A 27,026-nucleotide genomic window follows, 5' to 3' on the forward strand; every position below is an offset into this window, starting at 1 on the left:
ACATTAGCTTACTCTCCATATTTCAATAAGCCCCAATCTCTTATGACCTCAATTACATGTGAGGGAACTGAAAGAAGAAATTTAAAAGCTCACTGAGCACATGTTTAATGTACCTAGGATTTCCAAGTCAAGCCATTTGGCTCTGTAATCCATGCGATTTTTTTTCTTGATATGGTGTTGAGTGTGTACATGTGTATGACCTATGCATGTATCTGTGCATGGATGCACACTCATGTGGAGGCCAAAGAATAAATCACTTGTTTCCTCTATCAGTCTTCCACCTTGTTCTCTTGAGGCAAATGACATCACTGAGCCTAGACCTTATTGCTTTTTGGTTAGTCTGGCTGACCACTAAGCCACGGGGATGCTCCTAACTCTGGCCCTCAGGGATGGGGTTACAGACATGTGTAGCCACACATGGCTTTTTTTTGGGGGGGGGGTATCATTGATTGAAAGCAGATCCTCATGCTTGCACAGCAAGCGTTATTAAGCCCTGAACATCTTCCCAGACCTCATCCACGTTCCTACCACTCTTGTACATTGCTTTTAAATATGTCCACCAAACTCAAATTCCCACCTATGATGATCTACAAATCTGCACAAAGTACTGAAACAGAGAGTCGCAGGACAAGTAGTTGGAAACTAAGCGATCAAGATCAGGCAAAAACTGATTACAAAATCTACACATAAGCAGAACAGAAGCAATGGTCAAGAGGAAGCAAAAGAACTCATGGAAGAGCTGTGCCTCATTCAAGCACCACATAATTTATTTATGCCTAGAAACAAGTACAAACATCAACTCTGCATATTACAGCAATATAGAATTTGAATGGGTATAAAATAATGCATTTTAGATGCCTCATTTTAAAGAGATAAAGGATCAAAGCAAACAATGATTTGTCAAGTATTAACAGCTGGTCTGATGCAAAAGCTAATAATAAGATTGTAGTATTTTGACATTCAAATCACTACATATTTTTGGAGGGTGGGGTTTAAAGTAGTAGATATTCATTCACTCCCACCAGCAATGCATGAGAATGTCCAATTTACTGATGACTTGTCATTAAAGTGAGTTTTAAGGACTTGGCATTGTTAATCAAGTTATAAGTGAAAATTATTTGAGAATGTTAACTTCACTGGATGCTATTTTTCATTTCTTATCTGCTTGGGGATCACTTCTGCTTCTGTTTCTGCGTAGCACCTATTTATATATTTTGTCCACCTTTTCTTATTTTCTTTTTAAAAACTATTTTTATTTACTTGTGAGGAGAGACAAAAGAGAGAAGGAGAGACAGAGAGAGAGAGAGAGGGAGGAAGGGAGGGAAGGAGAAAGAGAGGGAATATATGGGTGCACAAGGGCCTCTTACATTGCACACAAGCTCCAGATGCATGGGCCACTTTATGCATCTGGCAGTGAGAAATCAAACCTGTATTGACAGGCTTTGCAAGCAAACACCTTTAACTGATGAGCAATCTTTACAGTCCTGTCCACATTCTCTCAGCTTATTGTTAATATTCAATACCTACTATGTATTAGCCAAACCGCTATATCTCACTATACCTTTTAGTTAAATATACCAACTATGTTACATTTGTATATCATACTATATGTTCTTCAATGTTTTTATGTCTGCTTTATTTCCAAGATATAGTGTTATTTGAAAGAAAATTAAGTGAATTAAAAAAATGTTAGTCAACGTTAGTCATCAACATTAATATAAATTATGAACAAAATATTAGAATACTTATTTCAAGGATATGGACATCTCAACCAATACAATTTATGAAAATTCAATATTGATTTAAGACATACACTTTAAGCAAATTGGAAATAGAAAACAGTGTATCAAATTTGTTTAGGGAATTTAAAGTAGAACTATAATCAATGTTATAGTTTAAAATAAAATATTGAAGGTTTTATTTTAGGATCAGGAAGAAGGGAATGATGCATACAACTACTATAATGAACAGTGACCTAGTTCCCAAAGAATTTTCATAAGACAAGAAAAATATATGTTTATACATATTTTATATATTATATATGTGGATTAGAAAAAAATAAATGAGGGCTGGAGAGATGGCTTAGCTGTTAAGCGCTTGCCTGTGAAGCCTAAGGACCCCGGTTCCAGGCTCGGTTCCCCAGGTCCCACGTTAGCCAGATGCACAAGGGGGCGCACGCGTCTGGAGTTTGTTTGCAGAGGCTGGAAGCCCTGGCACGCCCATTCTCTCTCTCTCCCTCTATCTGTCTTTCTCTCTGTGTCTGTCGTTCTCAAATAAATAAAAAAAAAAGAAAAAAATAAATGAAATATTCATTCATATATAGGAGAATAATGTATGCAAAAGTCCCAAGACCACCCATACTTCATTTGCAGTGGCTAGAGGCCCTGGCATGCCCATTCTCTCACTCTCTCTCTCTCTTTCTGTGTCTCTCTCTCTCTCAAACAAGTAAATAAATATTTTTAAAAATTAGTGCATATGGAAAAAAATTAGAAAACAGTCCTTGAAATGTCACATTGCCATAAAAGTTCTAAGGAATAAATATTAAGAAATATATGCCAGACTTTTACCAAGAAGATTATGACAGACTATGGGGAGAAGCTAGGGAAATCATAAATAATTAAAGGCAACATATCATATTCATGGATTAGAAGGTTCAATATACTATTAGTTCTCACCATTGATATACACATGTGAATATCCAGATGAAAATTTGAACACTTTTATTCAGTGATCTATTAAACTATATGTGGAAACCTTCACTTGATTTCATCTAAAAAGTGAGGAGTATCATTAGGTGGAAATCTAATTTTTTCTTTTTTAACAGAAAGTTAAGGTACTGAACATACCCAAGTCCAAGTCATCACTAAATAAGACTGGAGGATTCCATTCTAGATAGAACATAAAGTTTCAATAAACATGACAAGACAGTATTATTGTATGCACAGAAAATTAGATAGTAAAACAGAGCAGTGAGTTCAGAAAGAAACCCAGTTGTCTTTCGGGCTCCCAGCAGAGGGGCAAGAGTCCTAATGCGTCTATGGCAATGGGAGGCAGAGCCAGGGACATCAAAGCTTGCTGGCCAGCTAGACTGGCCTTCCCAGCAACAAGTGGGGCTCTGTCTCAAACAAGATGGACGGAGAGTACCAAAACACTGCATTTGTCCCCGGCCACCTCCTAAACGCTGTGGCGCACACATACATACAATACACACAAACATATACACTAAGAAACACCTGAAATAACTTGACATATTTCCCAGAACTCAGGAGTGAGACTGAGACACCTCCTTGTCTACAATACTAGGACAGTAAAAATCATGGCTGTCTTTGTCTGAACCCTTCCTGCTACCACACTCACATGGTACACACATGCAGTATTTCCCTGGGCTGCAGTTTCTGCAGTTGGAGACAGACCTCTGCTTCCCCACTATCCTCAGACTTATCAGGAGGTACATTCTGTCTTCTCCCAGGGGAATTGCTAGACTTGTTACGAGGGCAAAATCACTCACAGTCAGTTAGGGATGAAGGAGGCAGTGTCATGGCAAACAGCATAGAGATCCCAGGGGAAGTCACACAGCAGACAAAGTGGCCAGGAGCATGACGCTGAAGCAGCGTGGGTCCTGGGCCTCCTAGGTTCCTAGGCCTGTCAACTGCCCCAGGGAGCCTGAGGAGTTGTATCTGCTCCAGGTCTAGAGCAACTGTGCTGGGCATGACATGTGGAAGGAGCACCCCTTACTGAACAACCCTGGTAGTGGTGAGATGATCGGAGGCATTCCAGTGAGTGCAGACTGTTGCCATGGAATTGCAGTCAAATCATCAGGGTGCGGCCTATAGACACACATACGTACCACTGAGTGAGCACATATAATGGAGGTACACTCCTGGATTCATGGGCAACTGAGTTTTGACAAAGGTGCCAACAGGACACAGTGGAGGAGTTTAGTCACTTCTATAAGTAATGCTAGGAACACTAGATACTCACATATGCATGAAGGACATTGGCCCCTTACCTTAATCCATATGTGAAAACCAACTCAAAGAGGAATTTAAACACCTGATCTGACAGTGTGATACTCCAGAAAGAAAGACTGGGGTTCAAGTCCATGACACTGGTGACACATCACATAGATGTAATGACTGGATTAATTGGTCTAGTGATACCTTCGCTGAAACCCTACAAACATAGGCAACAAATGTTAGAACCAAACAAATGTGAGGAAATCAAACTAGAAATGAAGCTAAGGAAACAAAAAGTGAAGAGAATATTACCACTTATCATGCAAAGGATATGCAAATAATTTCTCCACTGAACTGGCTGATAAATATAAAGAACATGAAAGAAACAAAAAACTCAAGAACAAGAAAATAACCTGATTAAAAATTGCCAAAGAGCTGAGCGTGGTGGCTTATCCCTTTAATCCCAGCACTTGGGAGGCAGAGGAAGGAGGATCACTGTGAGTTCAAGGACACCTTGAGACTACAAGGTGAATTCCAGGTCAGCCTGAACTAGAGTGAGACCCTACCTTGAAAAACCAAAATAAAACCAAAAAAAAAAAAAATAGCCAAAGAATGTAAACAAATAATTTTATATTCTATGAATGGCAAATGGATACATTTTTAAATGCTCAGTGTTACTGATCATTAGGGAAATTCAATTTAAAATCACAATAAGATATCTCTTCATATCTTCTCAACTAATTATTATGAAAAGGGAAAAGACACAAGTTATGATGTAGAAGAAAAGCAAATGAGACATGATTTCTCAGAATGTCAGTATAACAATTATAGAAAATTGTCTGGGGGTTCCTTAAAAAAGTAGAAATAGAACTACCAAATAAGCCAGTAATCTAATTCTCTTTATAAAATCAATGTCAAGGGAATGTCTGCACTCTCATGTTCCATTCCTGCATTATTCACCAGAGCCAAGGTAAATAATCTAAGTGTCCATCAGTGGATGAACAGATAAGGAAAATGTCACATGCACACAATAGCATTCTAGTTGACCTTAAGATCTTAAAACCCTTTCATTTTCAACAACATGCATGAATCTGGAGGTTATTGTGCTAAGTGAAAGAAATAAGGTATAGATAAATCCTATATGGTCTCACTGGCACATAGACTCTAATACAGTGACACTCAAGGGAGCAAGAATAGAGTGGCTGATGTTGATCAGAGTCTAGGCTCTGTCAGAGGCATGCAAGCATCAAAGGATATAGCCTTCAGAGGGAAAGGAGAACAGAGTGACTGCAGTCAACAATATATATATATATATATTTAAATATAAGAGCAAATTTCAAAATGTCTCATCATAAAATCTGGTAGGTAAGTGAAGCGATGGATATATAAACCAGCTTAATTTTATGTCAAAACATTCCACCCTGAAGTGACATACAATTATGGTTTGTCAATCAAAATTTGTCAATCAAAAATTAAAAAATGAATACAAGCATAAACCACAACCACAAAGGACTATATGGTACAATTTCTATCATATAAATGTCAACACTACTTATATATTGAACACATTCACAAAATATGTTTTAACATATTTCTGCTAAAGCAGCTCTTTTATCTCAGTGTCTGGCACTACTTAGAAAAATAGAACTAAAGGGCTGGAGAGATGGCTTAGCAGTTAAGTGCTTGCCTGTGAAGCCTAAGGACCACGGTTCAAGGCTCGATTCCCCAGGACCCACATTAGCCAGATGCACAAAGGGGTGCACGTGTCTGGAGTTCATTTGTAGTGGCTGGAAGCCTTGGCATGCCCATTCTTCTCTTTCTCTCCCTCTGCCTCTTTCTCTATCTGTCTGTCACTCTCAAATAAATAAAGAAAAAATTTAAAAAGTAGAACTAAAGCAGGTACAATAATTTTGGTACCCCAGTCCCTCCAGAGGGACATCTATCACAGCAGTGGGTCTCTTTCTAACCAGGATTAAAGCACATGGATACTATGTTCTGTCTTCTTTCTGTAATGGGTTGGTCTCTCTTGTGAATGTGGCTTATGAATACTTGAGGGGGCTTGAGTGTGTATATCAAACTATAGAAATCTTACAACATTTTATACATTGTTGTTGTTGGAATTAGGGAATCTCCAGAAAATCAGGGTTGCTTTGTACAATGAAGTGAGTGTTAACAGAGACTACTCTTGACCCCCCATCACTTCTGCCTCTGCCTCTGCTGGGAGCCAAATTTGTCCTTTTGTAGTCAGTCTTTACATTTCCTATGCTCATAGCTGAGGCTGCAAAGTACAGAGCTCATGTTTGCTCTCAAATACTAAAATGCCTGATCATGTTTTGTGTAAAATAGGCCCTCAAAAGGTCAGGGAACACTGTGGAAGAAGGAGAAGAAAGACTGTGAGAGCCAAAGGGTGGTAAGGTGTACCTTGAGTTGTGTTCCCCCAACAGGGAATGAATGGTGCATTCATAACTCCACAGTAAATCACAGATAGCTCCACTGAGGAGGCCTTAGTGGAATGATGGGGGAAGACAGGGGACATAATGGATAACATGATGGGAATATGACCAATACACATTGTGTTCATATATTAAAATTCCCGATAAAGATTATTTTTAAATAGGCCTTCACCTCTCCTACATCCTTAGCTACAAATAGCAAAGATTCTCTTCTCATATGTCCTCTCTTGTGCTGGCTTTGTGTCAACTAGGTCAGCAGGTGATGGCTGCCTTGAAGAAATATTAACTTAGTATTTATTTATGAGAGAGAGAAGGAGAGCACATTTTGTGCATCTGGCTTCACATAAGTATTGGAGGATCAAACCAAGGTCATCAGGCTTTGCAAGCAAGTGCATTAACTGATTAGCCATTCTCTAGCCCTATGATTAGCTTTTAAATAATTAATATTTTATTATGTAATTTATAATGTATTTTCAAACTGTGAATAAAATGGAAACAAATTTCCTTTAATGCAAAAAAACAGTTCAATATGGAAGCAAGTCTCATTCATATATATGTGTGTATATGTATACACACACATATATGTATATCTATATGTATATCTCTATCGATCTATATCTATCTATCTATCTATATATATTTTTTTTCATGTGAATCAACTTGAGAGTGTATACACATATATGTGTGTATACACACACATATATGTATATCTATATGTATATCTCTATCGATATCTATCTATCTATCTATCTATCTATCTATCTATATATATATATATTTTCATGTGAATCAACTTGAGAGGATTAACACTGACCATACAGTAGTTGTCAGGAGAGAAGCATTTGAGTTTAGAGTGTGAAAATGTTACCCGTGTTCTGCTTAAAATGATGGGCATTTGGGATGGTATACAATCACGGTAACAGTACTTCTGTTATTTTTTCCCTCAACCAGCAATATACTCATTCAGTTTCCACAGCAACCCAATCAATTTCTGATTACAGAAGCAAGCAGACCAATTTAGGCTGAGACCAGGGAAAATGAAGAGTACATTTGTAGAGTTAAGAGAAAATTTGAAATTAGCTCATATCACTCATCCAAGAGGGTCTATTTGATATTCACAATTAAGATCAAGACTAAAAACTTACAAGGGAAATTTCTAGCTGAAGGTAAACTACATTTATAGAGAAGTCATTTTTAAAAAAATCATGCCTTGCAAAGATGTAAAAGATTTCACAATTTCTGCTGCTAGAGGAATGTAGTTTAATTACAGTGGCTGAACTGAATGGAAGCAGAAACAAGTCGCAATTAAGACACGAACATGAACTGAAATGGAAGTGGAATAATCTCAAAAAGCTTTTTGCATGGATTAATGTATTCAGTTCCCAAATTACAATCTAAGTGTTTACACATGAATTTTTGTGCTTAGATTTTTATTATTTATTCAAATCCAAGGATTTTCATCATTAATTGTAACAGAAAAACAACTAAAGCTAGTTGTTGGTAGTAGTTTTAAATTCATTCCTAACAAGTTAAAGAACAAACAATAAAAAAACTCATCTAAAATTGCTTGAGTGTCAACACAACTAAAAATAATGTGTATGGATTGAAATCTCCTTTCAGCGAGACAAAACTTACAGACGTCCCTTCCTAACAGAATTAAGTGCATTTTTAAACCAAGGAAAAACCAATGAAGTCATTAGGCAAACACAAAACAGTACCTTAGTAACTCACAAGCATGATTATGGGTTCCTGGGTATATAACTCACGAGTGAATAAAGTATCGAAGACTAGAATCTTATAAAACCTCTCCCAAAGGTCTGGTTTATAAGTCAGGCCAGTTACATGCTAACAGACTTGTAAAATACAGACAACCATCATATTCTGAGCACATAGTGTGTGTGATTCCCATATTACTGAGTATGTGCCATGAGTTTAATTCACATTTCACTTAATCTCCATAAAAAAAACTGTGAAGTTGTGATAGTATTTCCACTAGCTAATGAAGCATCTGAGGTTTGCCAGTTTAAATCCAATGCCACATAACTGCCTAGATGGAGATAATTACCTCACATTCACAAAGACACCACTTCACATGAGAACAGTACCAGCGATACCTTATTAATGATTTTTTCAAGAATTCTGCACTATTATCTCAAAATGGACAAACTAGTTACAAATGCCTAGACTAGCTTCTCAAAACAAGATTTTTATTACCTATCTTGCAGTCAGGGCCAATCAACTGATCATCAAAAATAAATCTGTTGATTTTTTCAAGTCCTGGGAACACATTGTTCAATTTATGATACTAGGAAAATTTTAATGAGCAAAATGAGAGTGTGCATGCTTGAGAAATAATTTTTCTGAATGGTATAAAATTTTTTATTGGTTCATTATTCCAGTTTAATGTGCTATCATTCACATTTTAAAAATTCACTGATGAAATTGCATCTATGCATATAGGTCAGCATGAGTGCTAGTTTTTGGCTCTAGGCTGAAATAAATTTATGGTTCCTTATAAAATGTGAAGGAACCCTAAGTTATCTTTGAAAAAAAATAAATGAAGGCTGACATAAATTTAAGTTTTATGTGCAAAGAACAAAATCTCAACCAATGAAGCAAAATATTAAAATACCAATTACCAGGGTTTTTGAGGAAAAGCTAAACATAAGTGTATGCTTAACATACCAGACAGAGAATGTAGCTATAAGTATATTGAAGTGAAAAACTGATGAAACTTTTGTTTCTATAATCTACTTCAGTAAATATAACCTCATAATGCATTAGTAATGTATGGTAGTCATATTAATAATATGTAGAACAATAATATGTAGAAGTCAATGGTAGGTGTTTGCACATTTCAAGAATGTTGCTATCCACCATGATATGGCTTACATTTATTAAGCTAATAAATTAAGTGTATACAGTATAAACAAGCCTCATGTAATAAATAGGCTATACATACTCTGTGAGATTGTTTGAACATGTCAAATGTGAAGTTGACTTGCCCTTAATAAATTCTGCTATCAGCTGCAGCATGAGACTGGCCTTGTGGGTTTTGATTTCCTTCTCCTAGACACTTGGTGTTGTGAGTGCACTTCCATGGCAAGACAGACAGATGGATAAACACAGAAAGACTTGCACAGCAATGTCCACAGTAGCTACACATGAGGCATTACCCAAACATGCATCAATAGTAAGTGAACAAGCGGGGCAATGTCCATACAAATGGGATGTGTTTTGGTAGTGAAAAGGAAGAGAATATTGACACATGCAATAGGTGAATGCATCTTGAAATAATTATGTTGATTGAAATGTAAATGAGTATTTTTCATGTAGTTTTATTTTTACAATGTTCTAAATAATGCAAATGAAAAAGAAAGTAGATCACTGGTTACCTAGACAATATGGATGGAGTGAGTGTGCAGGATTACAAAGGAGACTAAGGAAACTTAAAGGGTGCATGTGTGATCTTGACTGTGCTCACGGTTTGGGCACATAGTGACATATGAGCATCAAAGCCTATCACGTTCTATACTTAAAATTTATAATATATTGTTATATGGACTAAGCCATTTTTAAACATTTTATTTGCCTATTTATTTATTTATTTATTTGAGACAGAGAGAGGGAGAGAGAGAGAGAATGGGCGCGCCAGGGCCTCCAGCCACTGTAAATGAACTCTAGACACATGTGCCACACAATCTGCATCTGGCTTACGTGCAACCTCGAGAATTGAACCTGGGTCCTTAGGCTTCACATGCATACCCCTTAACTTTTTTTTTTTTTTTTTTTTGAGAGCAACAGACACAGAGAGAAAGACAGATAGAGGGAGAGAGAGAGAATGGGCGCACCAGGGCTTCCAGCCTCTGCAAACGAACTCCAGACGCGTGCTCCCCCTTGTGCATCTGGCTAACGTGGGACCTGGGGAACCGAGCCTCGAACTGGGGTCCTTAGGCTTCACAGGCAAGCGCTTAACTACTAAGCCATCTCTCCAGCGCCCCCCTTAACTTTTAAGTCATCTCTCCAGCCCTCAACTAAATGTTTTGTACTTTCCTATAAGTGATGAACAGGAAAAACATGTGATAGCAAGACCGTTTCCCATAAGTGATGTACACGAAAAACATGTGGCATGGGTATAGATGACAATGACAACTGAATTACTTTCACAAAATAAATTGGAATTAACCAATCATGAAATTTTTGCCACCAACTATCTCCTGTGTCCATAATAGTGTGCAAAGCCTTGAGGGAGGGGAGACAGAGGACACCTACCATGTACCCATCACACTTCATCTTTTAGAGGCTACATATGATAAATTCCTAATTAACTTTTCATCTTTACTCCAAATAATGAGAGAAGATAAATTCGAGTATGTAAATCATTGCAAATGTACACATAATTTTAAGAAATCACTAGCAAATACATCATTTGTCTATGAAATGTTAATGGGAAACTATGAACAGGACATCTATCATTATTGATTAAAATTACTAATATTCATCTTACACAATTGTTGCTGTTCTATGTTTATGATCAATACATCATATAAAACCCTAAACTGCATTTAAACATAATGCAGTACCAAATTAAAATAATATTTGTATTCCTATGAAAGCATCTATGAATGTGTCATTTTATTCAGTTTTGAAGTTATAGTTTTATCATGTAAAACAACTTTTTTTTATAAAAAGTCCAAAGTACAAATAAATAATTTGGGTAAAGGATATATGCTTGTCTCAGGGGCTATTTATTCATAGCTACTTTAATTTAGTGTACACAATCTATGAAATACAGCTCTCAATAAATTGTAGTCTACAAAAGGAAGGTAGTTAGCCATGATCTATCATATATTTGTCATTATATTTGGCAGTTATGATATAATCAGATTTTTTCTAGTATCACTTTTTCTAAACTATATTGTATCAATGACTTGAATGTGAATTGGTTTAAAATCATAATTCTAAGATATAAGTTATTTTTACAATGTAATTGTCCTTTGTAATAAAATCAACAGACACATTTTTCCAGTAATTTTTGTAAGAAAATGAATGAATTCTTAAATTTCAGTTTAAACCTGTGATTCTTCCATTTATAAGGAAAACTTCTCCCTCTCTCTCTCCCTCCCCCTCTCTCTCTCTCTCTCTCTCTCTGCCTCTTTCTCCCTCTCTCAAAAATAAAAGAATAAAATAATTTTTTAAAAAAGAATACATTTTAAAGAGCTAGAGAGATGGCTTAGCAGTTAAGGCGCTTGCCTGCAAGGCCTAAGAATACTTCTTCGAATCAATCTCCAGGTCCCACATATTAGCCAGATGCAAAAGTGACACAAGCCTGCAAAGTCACACATGTGCACAAGTGCGCACCCGCATCTGGAGTACTTTCACAGTGCTGAAAGGTTCTGGTGTGACCTGTCTCTCTCTAAATCTTCTTCTTTCTTTCTCTCTCTCTCTGTCTCTCTCTCTCTCAAACATAAAATAATAAAAACTTAAAAATAATCATTCCCTCAACACAATATTCTTCATGACCACAGACTAACTGAAGTATCAGTTAAAAAGTTTCACTGTTTGATCTAAAATCTAAGGCTGTTTGTTTCACTTTCTAGGCTGACATCTGTAAGAAAAGTAAGCCTCCCAAGCTCTCGCCTTGATGTCCTTCTCACCATACCATGGACACTGTTTGGTCAAGTGTAAGTTCTCACAAGCCCTACACAAGGCACATGCTCTTTAAGTTGGTTCTTATTTAAGGAAACAGCAGCAAAGTGAAAAAAAATTCCCAAAATCTTCTTAAAATTTTTCACTTTAAGGACACTAAATATGAACAAATACATAGTCAATATGTAAATGTATCTTCCAGAAAATGAAATGATTGAAATACTACAGACAAAAATATTAAATTCTGGTGGGTGTGGTGTGCACACCTTTAATCCTAGCACTTGGGAAACAGAGGTAGGAGGATCCCCATAAATTCAAAGCCCCTCTGAGACTACATAGTGAATTCCAGGTCAGCCTGGGCTAGAGTGATACCCTACCTCGAAAAATCAAAAAAAAAAAAAAGTTGTTTTTCAAAATCTTTAAACAGTGTTGGAGAGGTGACACAATGAACAAAAAGCTTGTTGCACAAGAGTGAGGGCCTAAGTTTGGATCCCCAGCGCTCACATGAAGCTGGATGCAGTTGTGTATCTGCAATCCCAGCACATCTACAGGGAAATGGAAGGCAGAGATTAGAGAATTAATTCCCAGTAGCTCAGGAGCCAGCTAGTCTGGCAAAACAGTAATGAGAGGCCCTGTCTCAAACATTGCAGGAGGTGAGGTCAGCATCTGAGTTATTCTTGACCTCCACATGTGTTTAATGAAATGCATGCACCTGAATGTCACTGCACACACATCATGTACAAAAATGCCACAAAAATATCTTTAAATAATCTGAATAATTTTAAAAGCATGTTTTGTTTAGACTATCAAATAAGCATACACAAAAGATGACACCAAAACTATTATGCCTAGTTCATCTACTTCTAAGAATAAGGGGATAGTTATAAATTTCTCTAAGTATATGATTATGTAGAATTATGATACAAACTATGCATAAAGCAGTGGGGAAATAGAATATTACTTAATAAATGCCTGCGAATTATTGAGTAACTATATGGACCACAATTTTTTGGAATTCTTCCCATCATATTATAGATTCAAAGACTGGTTGTATGACATCCAAAGCAACCACAATTATTAAATGGTAACTGTTCCAGGTAGGTTCAGGATTCAGTGTATAATGCTCCTCAGGAAATTCCAGTTTACAGCCTGGAAACATAGCCTTCCATGTTTCCAACACTTTCTTGATTTGAGGTTCTGAGGTGCTGCCCAGCACTAGGAAGATGAGAAGCTGGCAGGCCAGAAGACATGTGCTCCACCGCAGAACCCCCATGTCCACAGCCTCAGGCCAAGGGGAGAGCAGAACAGACTCAGTCATGCACTATAGGTATTAATGTAAATTAACATGTGCTGGAATTTTAAGATTTAAGTTCTCTATCCCCAGATTTATACTTCAGAAGTTGTATTTTGGAGCAATACTTTGAAATGCAAAAAGAACATTTTACATAAAAGAATAAATTTCTGTATCATGTATGATTGTATATGTAAGAGACCCAAGAGACTCCATCCCAAAACTCCTGAAGGTGATTAACTCCTATAGCAAAGTAGCAGGATACAAAATCAATGCAAAAAATCAGTAGCATTTCTATATGCAAATGACAAAGATACAGAGAAAGATATAAGGGACATAGTCCCATTTTCAATAGCAACAAAAAAATTAAATACCTTGGAATAACATTAACTAAGGAAGTAAAAGATCTATACAAATAAAACAAAAAACCCTCAAAAAAGAAATTGAGGAGGACTTGAGAAAATGGAAAGACCTCCCATGCTTATGGAGAGGCAGAATTAACATTGTGAAGATGACAATCCTACCAAAGGCAATATATAGATTTAATACAATTCCAATTAAAATCCCTACAGTGTTCTTCACAGAGATAGAAAAAATGATCTCAAAGTTCATATGGAAAGGCAGAAGGCCTCGCATATCCAAACATATCCTCAGCAAAAGAAATACCTCTGGTGGCATCACCATACCTGATCTAAAGCTATATTACAAAGCCATAGTAATAAAAACAGCATGGTACTGGCATAAAAACAGGAGTATAGACCAATGGAATAGATTTGAGGACCTGGGCTTTGGGTCAAGCAACTATAGCTTGATATACTTGATATTCGACAAAGGCCCGAATAATATAGGCTGGAAAAAAGATAGCATCTTCAACAAATGGTACTGGACAAACTGGATAACTACATGCAGGAAACTGAAACTTGAACCATACATTTCTCCATGCACTACACTCAAATCCAAATGGATCAAAGACCTCAATATAAGACCAGGAACTCGAATACTACTGGAAGAAAATTTAGGAAGTACTTTCCATGATATGGGAATGGAAAAAGACACCCTGAACAAAACCTCAGTAGCTCATTATCTTAAACAGTCACTCAACCAATGGGATTACATGAAGCTGAAGAGTTTCTTTACAGACAAGCATACAATAAGCAAAGCCACCAGAATGGGAGAAAATATTTGTGGGTTATTCAACTGATTGAGGCCTAATTTCTAGAATCGACAAAGAACTCAAATCTAAACAGTAAGAAGTCAAACACCCCACTCACAAAATGGGGCAAAGAGCTGAACAGGCAGTTCACGGAGGAAGAAACAAAAATGGCAAACACGCTCTTAAGAAAACATTCATCATCCCTAATTATCAGGGAAATGCAAATTAAAACAACTATGAGATTCCACCGTACCCCAATAAGGATAGCAAACATCAAAAAATGAAATGAAAATAAATGCTGGTGAGGATATGGAGGAGAAGGAATACTCTTCTACTGTTGGTGGGAATGTAGGCTGGTACAACCACTTTGGAAAGCAATATGGAGACTCCTGAAAAAGCTGACTATAGAGTTACTAACAGACCCAGTTCCTCCCTTACTGGGCATCTACCCTAAAACCTTCAAACCACAGGCCAGAGAGATTTGCTCAACCATGTTTGTAGCAGCTCAATTTGTAATAGCTAAGAGCTGGAATCAATCCAGATGTCCATCACTAAAAGAATGGATAACTAAGATGTGGTATATCTACACAATGGAATTCTATACAGCAGTAAGAAAAAATGACACAAAGAAATTTAAGGAAAAATGGGTGAACCTGGAACAGATCATCCTCAGTGAACTTACCCAATCACAGAAAAAAAAAAAAATCGCCACATAGTCTCACTCATCTATAGCACCTAACCTGAATCTACCCAAGATACCTTACATACCCAGCAAGCATCTCATGGACTAGACACTAGGATGGATGGGGAGGGAGGGGAGGGCATAGAAGTGGGGGGAAACACTAATTTAGACCCAAACGGCAATGGTACCATAACATCCTATTTCCTAAAAGGCAGACCAAATGGTTGAACCCTCACCAGGACCTTATAGGAAACACCTGAACCACAAGACACTGGAGAGGGTAGGATCAATCTAACCTAAACCTTCTACATCTTACCTCCCTCCCTCTCCCTCTTCCTCTCTCTTTCTCTCTCTCTCCTCCCTAACTCTTGTATATTATATTCTTCCTCATTTTCTTAGTGGACACTGACCTGTGACTTCCAGTACCAACATGGGGCTATCATCCACAGTGAGATTTTGATCAGAGAAACCTACAAGGTTTCCTAAAAGAATGACAGATTTCTGTCAGAGTACTTGATGACCCACCAAAGGTTAGTGGTAAGACCCTATTGCTGAAGACACCGTATGCAGCAGACATGTAAAATGGAATGGCATGGCTGGAAGCCAGGAGAGAGTCAGTCCCCAGACAGCGTGTCTAGTGCCAGAAGGTGCTTCATGGGTGGCTGGGAAGATCTGTCCAAGCAACTCATGGTCTAACCTACTTAGCAACAAATAACCGGTTGTGATGCCCACACAAATGCAATAGTGGCACACAGCCATGGTGGGGAACCAACTGCTCTTGATTTGGCTAACTGATCCCCTCAGTGGTATGGGACCCATAGCTGGAGCTGGGAAACAAGTCAGAATCATCTCCAAACATAAACCCTCTCTCCAATATCAAGTTACCATTAATCATGGGCTACAAGAGGGCCTACACCTATTAAACTCTCTATATAAAAAAAGTAAGGGCTATTTCCTAGAGCCAACTTACTCTCCATTGCAGAATCTGCTTCTCTTTTTCAGATAGATGCAGATCCAAAGGAGAGAGCCACATCATACCTCAAAAGAGCCGCGGCTGAAACCAAGGAAAATTAGCGAAACCAGCAAGGGTGCTGTTTTCCTGAGGAACCAGATACCAGCACAAGGGGGAAGGAGACCAACACAGAGAAAAATCAACTCCTACCAAATTAGAGAGCCAGAGCTTCAGAGGCCCCCAACACCTCATCACTGAAGCAGACCAAAAATGAACCCAACATGGCTCAGGGATATTTTGCGGAAGATGGGGCAGAAAGAATGTCAGAGCCACATGTTGGGTCAGGATATGCAGACATTTATCACACCAATAACTGTGGGCTAAGTCCACAAGGCATGACCCATATACCTCAACAAGGAGGGGCCAATGGGGAGGGGGTAGGTCATGGATGAGCCTAATCATGGTACCAAACTGCCTGTATATGCTGAATTGAAAACTAATAAAAAAAAAATCCCATGACTATCTTTGGACATGAATTGAAATTAGATACAATATAAATGAAGGTTGTTATAAAATTAAAAATAAATATCATTCAATGGTAAGCTTTAAAAAAAAAAAGAACAACTTGGATAAAGACTGATAACTTGTGGTATATTTAGAAGACAGACATCTTCAATACCCATGCCTTTGCAATAACATATTAAATATTAACATATTAAAAGCAACCCAGAAAGGCTGAAATGAAATATTATGTATGTATGTAAAGTACAAAATATTCAAACATTATCACACATATTATCCAAAACAGAGCTAAGTCCACTATACATCCTATAAAACACATAATTTATATAATGTTACACATGTATATAGCAGATAGAATTTCCAAGAATTATTCTTGTATAAAGACTGAGAACCAAAGGGTGGGGGAGCCTGGTCTTCTTGTCTCACCCCTAACTTCTCCCATTGGTCTTCCTCATCTGCTACATTCCTCGAAACAGATGCTTCTTCCCCGCCTTGCCTCTTTGCTCACCTAATGCTGTGTCATTGCAACACTTTTCCTCTCAGACAACATTTTCAAGTGGCAGTTACCTTATTCTTACTAACATGAACCAGAGCTAAAAAATACATAATATATGGCCAGAGCGATGGTTTAGTGGTGAAGGTTCTGGCCTGCAAACACTAATAACCTAAGTTCAATTTCCCAGGCCACAGGTAAAGTCAGATATAGTGACACATGCATTTGGAGTTCATTTGCAGTCTTTGGAAGCCCTGGTGCACCCATTCTCTCTCTCTGTTTCACTCTCACACTTCTCTCTCTCTCTTCTTGCAAATAAATAATATTTTAAAAATACTAAATCTACATACTCTTGTAGCCATCATTTTGGGATCAAATGGAGCCGCCAAAAGACTCCATACATGTACTATGTCAATTTTCACTCATGCTAATCCATTTCACTCAGACAATTTTAATGTCATGCACTTGGCCCTCACTATAATCTTTTATAGAAGAAATTTGCTGCTGTATTTTCTGCAAAAGGGATGTTATTGATATAGTATGCTGTACATATTTCAGATGCTACATGATCATTTTCTCTGAGCATTCAGTGTAGAGAAAGTTCTGACTTTCTATATCAATTCATAGGTGACTTCTATTGTAATGATGAGCCACATATAATGTTCCCTTTTCAGCAGCAGCTGCCAAGGAGCTTAGAATAAAATCTGAACATTAGTCAATAAATACACTCACCCTCATGAATGGTGAGATTGATTCTCTTATTCTAAAGCTCAAGCTTTCTACTTGAACTCTATTTTGCTTCATTGTAGCACCATTATCTAGTGTGTTCATTCTGATCACTCCAGTTTATTTCAAAACCTTGTATCTTAATCTATATGTACTGAGTTGTCAGTTAAAAGTGGTTGAGAAATACATTTTAAAGAAATGTATTTGAGATGGCCTTTTTTTCTTTACAAAGTATAACTTTTCAAAGACAGAAGGATGAAAGTTACAATGAAAAGGAAACTCAGGGAGATGGAAATTGTGCTTGTAATACATATATTTGACAAATATCACACATTATTTAGAATAGAATTCAGAGCAACTATGTCTCTAAATTAACTAAATGGATGCAGACATAAATAAATATTCATTTTTCACAAAAGTTAATATTAAATTTACTAGGTCATAGTATTATATGGCCCCTGGAACACTTAAAATGCAAAAATAAACACCAATTAATGATTCAGGAGACTATAGAAAAAATATATATACACACAGACATACATACATATACATATATACACATACATACATATCCAAAAACATCTTCGTTGGAGTGCTATTTATTAGCTCTAACTTGAGGTCACATAAATAACTACTCAGTAGGAAGAATGGATAACTGAATAGTAATATATTCACATAAACACTCTTCAAGAATAGCTGTATGAAGGAATTGTTTACAACTACAACAACGTGGGTGAATCTCACAGACACTGTGGCAAAAGTCACCTCACACACACAACCATTATACTTGATGATTCCATGGATGAAAGAACCTAAACAGGCATCAAAGAGGGGGTATGTTCTGCTGTGGGTGTCTGAAAAGTGACTAAGGATGTCATGGTGTTGATGACAATTCTTAGTCTTCCAACTGGCTATACCAGGCTTGCTTTGTATAACGGTCCATGCATGACTTTTATAATAAATCAGTAAAATATTATTTAGTATTTTACATGTCATTGATATTTATATGTCCCTAGGATTTTCTTTGAAGTTTCTAATTTAATGTTGATTATTTAATTACAGTATGAAATGCATTCAATTTATCCAAGAAATAAAAATAGCTCATAACTATGTGGATCCCAGCCCTCCAGAAACTTCCTCACCAATGGAATAATCCCAAGTACAAACAAACTAATATTATTAGGGGAAAGATGAGAGCACCAAGAAAGGGAGGACTGCTGGATGACAGAGGAGATTATTGAATTTGAAACTTAAAAAGTCAGGAAATGGGCTGGAGAGATGGCTTAGCGGTTAAGTGCTTGCCTGTGAAGCCTAAGGACCATGGTTCGAGGCTCGGTTCCCCAGGTCCCACGTTAGCCAGATGCACAAGGGGGCGCACGCGTCTGGAGTTCGTTTGCAGAGGCTGGAAGCCCTGGCGCGCCCATTCTCTCTCTCTACCTCTATCTGTCTTTCTCTCTGTGTCTGTCGCTCTCAAATAAATAAATAAAAAATTTTAAAAAAAGTCAGGAAATGCTGCACTTAAAAAGTAATATTTTCAATGAAGAATTTAAAGCATCGATGAAAGGTGATTCTTACATTGTAGGCAGGGGGAAGGAAAGGCACAGGCATTGAAAGACAGCCATTACAACTGGTGTATCGCTGAGAAAGGAAGCCAATATTGAAGGCACTGGGCAAGTGAAAGTACTAATACATGTGAGTAAAAAGCCTAAGTATTATAAGTCTGTCTTAGTGTTAAGCTCTCTGTAACTTCCAGATTTCTGCTTTGGTTACGGAAGTCTTAAAGCAAGTGGCATTTTGCTCCCTCACAGCATGCATATCTTTAGATTGGAATTTCAAATCCACTAACACACCTTATAGTTAGACTCCAACATCCACCCAGTAGCACCTTTTCCACTCAGGTGGCTGCAGATATAAATTACAAACTGTAGTAAAACACTGAATATTTGGGGGGGCCATCTATTCAACCTATCATAGTAGTACCATAGGTGGTACGTACAAATTAGCTTCTGCCTTAAAGGGAAGCTTTTTCTTCCTCTCACTTGGCGGCAGGCATTTGATGGTGGTGGTAGCAAACACCCTTTGGCCCAGGCCTCATCCTATAGAATAACACTACAAAGCAGTAATATAGAACACTTCTATGTCCCTGGACAAATGTCATGGGAAGACATTTCCCAGTCTCCTAGGACTTACACATTAGAACTTTCATATGTGAGAAAAACAACTTCCACCCTGTTATGCAACTGTTATTTGATCTCCACTAAAACAGCCAAGTTGCTACATTAATATATCAGTATTGATTATGGTGACTATGTGTTGGATGAACACATATATTGGGAAATATAAAACTACTATGTATAAAGAAATATTAGAGAAGTACTTATTCCATATTCCCCGAGTTTAAGAGATTGACAAAGAAGGAAAGCTATAGAATAAATATAAAGTTGAAATGGAGAAGACAGAGGGGAGAGAGAATAAAAGAAAAAGGAGAGAGAAAAGAAGAAAGAAAAGAGAAGAGAAACACACTTGCTATTAGCTCATTGGTTGAACATTTTTTGATAGGTGAAGTTTTAAAAAAGTAACCCACTCTGTTTAGAGGATTGCAGTGAAGAGACAGCTATTGTTCCTAATAGATTTTCTTTGAAATTATGGAAATAGAAGGTAGTTCATCTTAAGTAAGTTGTGTATTAAATGCTGCTTCATAATCATATTTTTAGCCTGGTATGCATATTTATTATGTCTGGTGCCTGATATTTTAGAACTATGACTTCAGGTTTAAGACTACAATTAAAGAATTAAGGACAGAAAAATGTATGAACACAAGTTCAAAAAAAATAGCCAAAGTTGGTATGATGGCTCATGCCTATAGTACCAGCACTTCACACTCTGAGGTAAGAAGATCACCTTGAGTTCAAGACCAACCTAAAGTATATAGAGAGTGTTCTAGGTCAGCCTGGGCTACAGTGAGACCCTGCAGTAATAATGGATGAATAAATAATTAAATCCAGATTATAATCATAGGTGTCACATCAAGAAAAGTGGGATTATTAACTTGAAGAGTTACTATGGTCTGCTTTGCTCATAAATAAGTCATGGTGACTCCCATGAGAATTTATTCACATGAAAGTCCAGGAAAAAAGACCCTACTTATCACAAGTAAGGACTTTTGTTTATTTCCAAGTTTTATTATCTACTGCAAATAAACTGACGCAGATTTCAAAATTTGCGAGTACAATTTTGTGCAATAACATAGGATTCTAACCTAGAATTCTAGAGGTAATCTGCTTCAATTATGCACTTTAAGGATGTGTTTAGGCATAGGGTAGAATTAGGCTTGCAGCATATAGGAAAAACAAATAATGGGGCATTGGAAAACAGTACTCATTTAGCATTCCAAATTGCCACATTATAAGTAAGTTCCTCTCAGAGTGAAAATTATTCAGTTTTGAAAGTTGCATTTAATATTTTGTCTCATTCCTAACAGATGCCTAGTCATATTTGGTCAGAGTTCCAAATTAAAAGCTGTTCCATGAACAAGACAGTTTTAAAACAGCATCATACATGTAGCTAAACCACTTGTGTACCTTTCAAATAGTTTTATCAGTTAATGGTGTTGAAAATATTTTATTTTTTACTATCTTTAGTAATTAGCATGGAATATGACTTGTATTAATAGGCAGGGATATGTGAACTAAAGTGTATAATTGTTTACAATGTATTTAAAGAGACTACCAGGAATCAGACTTCATATTTAGTAGCTTTCAATTATTTCAACAGGAAGGCACCTGTTGTGAGAATGTTTCTGAGCAATGTCCAAGACATTCCACAATGTCCTGGGTAAGGAGATACATTTATTAATTGCAAAATATGTCATGAGTTTATGGCTCCCAGCTAAGTATGGGCTTATGTTAGTTTCTTTTTTTTCTTTTTTCCCCAAGTCAGTCATTTCTAAGAACTCTCATAGTGCTAGGCCCTTGGCTGAATGTAACTAGCCTAGACAGCAATAAGGACAGGGCCTCTCTTCCTTCCTGTAAGTAGTTGAGGAATAGTGGAGGAAGAGCTTATTCAGGGCCCAGTAGATCATCTTCCCCAAAGGCTTTCTAAACATCTAACGGATCTCCACACCCTGTTGGGTGCTGCTGGTGGCAGTGCAGTGGCCCTTTCTGCCTCATGACCCAAGACGTGGGCTTGGAGTCCTCTCTAGGGCCTGCCAACCTCCATAACCTCGTGTGCCCTGTGGCTGGGGGTCCTGGGGGGCCTCGAGGGTGGGGAGCATGGGCGTTCGTTTTGGGGAGGATCACTTACGACTGAGTTTTTCATCATGGCTTTGACTGTGAAGCCCTCAGAAACCAGGGAGTGAGGCTGGTGCACCGGGAGCGGCTGTTGTGCCAGCAGCTTGGTCCTCTTCGGCATCTTGTCTGGGCATTTGTTTAAGGTCAGGGTTTCTTTTTCTGCCACCATCTTCCTAGAACACGTCTTGTTCTTTATGAAAAAGTGTAGTAGTAGTAGGATCAAGTAGGTTTTACGGATGTGAGCGAGCAGGAGGTCGGGGGGAAAATAAAAAGAAATGTGAAGGAAAAAAAAGAAAAGGAGGCGCGTTACTGGTAGAAATTCAAGCCCTCGAGGTGCCCGGGGTGATCCAGATGTTTGGCAGCTCCTAGGTGAAGGGAGTTGAGGGGAGGGGAGGGGCGGGAAGAGGGCAGGACCCTGTGGCTAGAGCTGCAACCAGCTTCCAAAGGTGAGCCTCCTCGTTGCTAGGCGACCCGTCAACACTACGAGGGCCGATAGCTCCGCCCCGTCCGTGACGCGCGCTCCCCGGGTCTTCAGGCGCACCGGGCCACCGGCGGCCTGAGGAGCAAGCTGAACGCGTTCAAACTACAACTCCCAGCAAGCCCCGGGGTGCGGGCCGCTTGCGCGTGCGCACTGCGCGCCGGCCGGGCGCGGGGCGGGGGGGAGGGTGGGGAGGCCTGGACGACTTAAGCCGAGGGGAAGCGCAGGTGCGAGGCGCGGGCGGGCGGGCGCCGGTGTGCTGCCTTCGCCTCCGCCGCTTTGCCCAGCAGCAGCCACCCCGCCCAGTGACCATGATAGGTACGTGGGCGCCTTGCCGGGTGCCAGCTCTCTGCGCCGCCCCGCGCCCCGTGTGTGGCGCCCCGTCGCGCCCCGCCCCCCCACCTCGGGTGCCACCTGCCAGTGACCGACCCGGGCCCGGCGTGTGGCCTCGATGAGTGTGTGCCCAGCAGCAAAATTTGCGCGTGTGTCCGTGCCCACCCCGCCCCGCCCCGCCCCGCGCGTGGGTCACGGTGCCCGCGGCGTGCCCAGCGCCCTCCCGGGACCCGGATGGGCCCTGCCCACTGAGCCGCCCGGCCCCGCGCCCCGCGGCCGCCCCTGTCCGCGCCGGGCCCGGCCCACCGCGCCCTCACGTTCCTTAAGGGGGACCTGCTAAGCTGCCCTTCACCCCAGGGCACATCCGGACACCCTTGCCCGCAGGACGCTTTCAAGAAACTTCTGGAAGCATCCAAAGTGGCGGTGACGGTGGGCGCCCGGAGAAATGTCTCCAGATGGTTTGCACGGGTCTTGCTTCCTCAGAGCTCTTCCCTTTAAATGTCTCCCGGGAGACCTGGGGTGATAGGATAATTAAACGTTGAAGAATCACAAAGATGGAGTCCTTCATGCACCGTAGTGTGTGTGTGTGTGTGTGTGTGTGTGTGGTTGGTTGGTTTGGAAGTTTAGGGCTGTGGTAAGCACTGTGAAATCTGAGGTCCAAAGGTTCATGTGACTTTGGGGGTGCTCCTCCAAAGTGAGTGCAAAACCGTAGTTATGTTCAGGAATCCTTGCTACTTGGGGTTTTAATTATAGTAGACTTGCCCTACGATTATGATGAAGGTTTACTGGGCTTGCTTTGAACTTATTCCAGAGGACTGTTACTCTTGATTGCAACAAGCACACGAGAAGTTGATCTGTGATGTGTCTAGCAAAACAGATGGGAGGTGGATTGATAACATATACGTTTCATACAGTGAAAGCAGTTCTTGAGTCTCTCCCCCCTTCCCCCCCCCCCTTTCTTTTGTTTGTTTTCTGAGGTAGGTTCTCACTCTAGTTCAGCCTGACCTTTAATTCACTATGGAGTGTCAGATTGGCCAAGAACTCACAGGGATCCTCCCGCCTCTGCCTCCCTAGTGCAGGGATTAAATGTGCCCCCACGCCCCACTTTCCTAATTCCATTTTTATTCATGACACTAATGTTAAAATGTAGAACAGTCTAACCATCACTGGGAGAATCATGCCAGTTAGCTAACATTTTCTTGGTAGACAATATAAGACCTAACCGTGTTGTCCAATCCTGTTTTCTTTCTTTCTTGATTGGCGTGTGATTTTTTTTTTTTTTTAGTGCATATTAAACTATCAAGTGAAGAGAAAATGCATTTTATTTTTAAAATATATTTTATTTGAGAGAGAGAGAGAGAGAGGGAGAGAGACAGAATGGGTACACCAGTGCCTCCAACCACTGCAAACAAACTCCAGACATACGCACCCCCTAGTGCATCTGGCTTATGTGGGACCTGGGGAATTACACCAGGGTCCTTTGGCTTTGCAGGCAAATGCCTTAACCAGTAACCTATCTCTCCAGCCCAGAAAAAATACATTTTGGAATGAATCTCATTGAACCTTTTTTAGGTGATATTTAAGATTTATTTGTAAACATAAATCTGAACTGAGCCAATCTTCTCAAGAAGAAATTTTTAAAAATCTATGCTGGCAGAATTTTATGAAAGTCTGTATTTTCAAGATAATTATGCACATTTGATGTAGTTCAACTTGTTCTAATTCATGGATAACTTTGACATATAGATTTGTAAGACAACTAAGGACAGGAACTTAATAGCTAGAAATTAGTAGCTCTTTATAAATTATCATATATCACATTAATTGTATTGAAATAATATATTAGTTGTGTTAATTTAATATATAATAGTAATAGAATCAGTGATTATGATTATATTAGGATTAAATAGATTTATGAAGTTTTTGGATTTATATGGTGTTTGTGTAAAAAGGGAGAATTGTACTATTTGGATCTGGTGACAAATCAATTACTGATTAGAGCATGGGAAGTGTAAAGTGATTTTTAATAAAATGTTCTTTTTTACTTTTAATATTATTTGCATCAAGTAGCTAAATGTGTATTTTAACATAAATGATTCAGTGTATTCATTCCCCATGCACAAAGTAGCTTACATATAAAAAGCTACATGACCAATGTGCAATAAATTATTTGTCCAACTCGTTACACTGCCATATCTTTTGGTGGCTACATTTCAGTAATTACCTGAGTTCTCCATTTTGGGTTTGGCTTGTTCACAGTGCTCAAGGCAGGTGACAGTGCATACAATTCAAGGGAAGCCCTTTGGAGTCAAGAAGCAAGTTAGTTTTTACCCAGTGACCTGATGTTCTTCTGTTGAGTATAGAAATGCTACTCAGAGATGGGGCCTCTCACACCTTTGCGCTGGATCGTTGCTATGCTCTTCTTAGCAGAGGTAATAGTATCTTACTTCATTTAGTCTTGGCTTTCTTTTGAGGGAAACAATATAGATTGATTTCCTAGCCAAACAGGAGGAAACGGGACTGACTGTTACCTCTGTACCCATAAAAATCTTTTTCCTTTTATTTTCTCAAAACTAAGGATTCCCTTCTTGGCATGGAAACTGCTTCAAAATCACTTATATTTCCCACTTGGATTATGATCGATGTGTTAAATGCCTTGACCCAGACAGACTCAGAAACATAATTTAATTGAAGTCAATGAAAAATGGTGCCTTTGTGAGGTATGGAATCGGACTTCAAGATAATACAAAGCAGAATAGAAAAGCTTCAGAAAATTTAGCTTAGAAGAATGTAATTCTGGGCACCTCTATTAAAACTTTATTTCAGTTTTTTAAAAAATGAGCACTTCTTTGTATTTAAAGTTGAATTTTATTGGTGGCACTTATTAACTGTTCTAAATGCCCTATAATTTAGGTATTTGGATAATATCAAATATTAAAGTATATGAGTATTCATACAATTAAGCAGTCAGTTCTTCAATTAAAAATCCGTATCTTATACTTTAAGATGCTTGGTCTGGGTTGTAGCTCACTTGTATACCAAAGCATACTCAAGATCCCTGGCTTCATCCCCATTGACCCCACCCAAAAGAAGTGTTTTTGCAATGATTAAAAATACTCTTCTCTGGGCTGTAGAGATGGCTCAATGGACCAGAGCACTTCCTGTGCAATCATGAGGCCCTGAAGAGGCCTGAGAGACTTCAGGTTTGATCCTCAAGACCTCCCTTAACAGCTGTATGTGACATGTGCATCTCTAACTACAGTTCTGTAGGGGAGCAGAGACACTGGATTTTCTTAAGCTCATTAAAAAAAAAAAAAAAAAAAAAGGCTATCTCCAGGATCATTAAGAGACTCTGGCTCAAATAAGAATGAGTGGAAGAGCTATGGAATGAGACATTCTCTCTTTCCACCACAGTCAAACCCCACTGCAGGCAAACACAAGGGGCACTGCATTGTGCGTACATGTGCATATATACCACCCCACCCCCCACACAAGCACAAAGATACTCATGTCTACACTTTGTTTAACATTTCTTAGAGAACCCTATTGTCTGCATGTAAAGCTCACAGTGATTTATGCCTAGTCTTCAAGTTATATATATTAGTTATGAAAATACTCCCTTCAAAAATGCATATTCAGTAGGCATAGGGCCTTTCATTATGCATGCTGCACAGGTATCTTTGGTGGCTCTCCATTCTGATGTGAGTGTCCACTTTGTCCTGGCTTGCTATCAAGTTATTTGATAGTTGAAGGCCAGTATATTTTAATTTTTAAGTGAGTATAAGATAAAAGGCCTGTTACCTTATGCTGCTTTACTTTCATGTTTCCAGGGTTGAACGTGTAGTGTGTGCCTTGTACTGCTCTAGGTGCCATGGACACAAGTTTGGAATAATGAGAAAAAGTGCCTTATTGTCATGGATAGCCAACCTAACTTTGATGTTGTCTCCTGATCTATAGATTTGTTTAAAGATTGTATATAGTACATTTTAAATTCTTTGTATTTGCAATTTGTTATATTGTGTTTTTCTACTTTTCCCTGACATTTTAAT

The 27,026-nt window shown here is 38.7% G+C and overlaps 2 protein-coding genes across 5 annotated transcripts in view; one reads left to right on the forward strand and one right to left on the reverse strand.

Moving 5' to 3' along the window:
• Positions 1-22,626, reverse strand: part of Pacrg (parkin coregulated) — a 501,453-nt gene extending 478,827 nt beyond the window's left edge. The window contains exon 1 of the mRNA XM_004651092.2: positions 22,180-22,626. Coding sequence (XP_004651149.1) covers positions 22,180-22,335 — 156 coding nt within the window. The 5' untranslated portion in view covers positions 22,336-22,626. The remainder of the gene's footprint in view (positions 1-22,179) is intronic.
• Positions 22,627-22,866: 240 nt separating this feature from the next.
• The window catches only part of Prkn (parkin RBR E3 ubiquitin protein ligase), a 1,150,905-nt gene continuing 1,146,745 nt past the window's right edge, over positions 22,867-27,026 (forward strand). For 3 of the 4 annotated variants that reach the window (XM_045158190.1, XM_045158192.1, XM_045158193.1), the window contains exon 1: positions 25,327-25,409. In XM_045158190.1, the coding sequence (XP_045014125.1) occupies positions 25,343-25,409 (67 nt within the window). In that variant the 5' untranslated portion in view covers positions 25,327-25,342. Of the gene's footprint in view, positions 22,963-25,326; positions 25,410-27,026 lie in introns of those variants that run through there. The other variant, XM_045158191.1, reaches the window with a different exon arrangement.

This window comes from Jaculus jaculus, chromosome 9 (genome assembly GCF_020740685.1).
Source record: "Jaculus jaculus isolate mJacJac1 chromosome 9, mJacJac1.mat.Y.cur, whole genome shotgun sequence".
Taxonomy (NCBI): Eukaryota; Metazoa; Chordata; class Mammalia; order Rodentia; family Dipodidae; genus Jaculus; species Jaculus jaculus.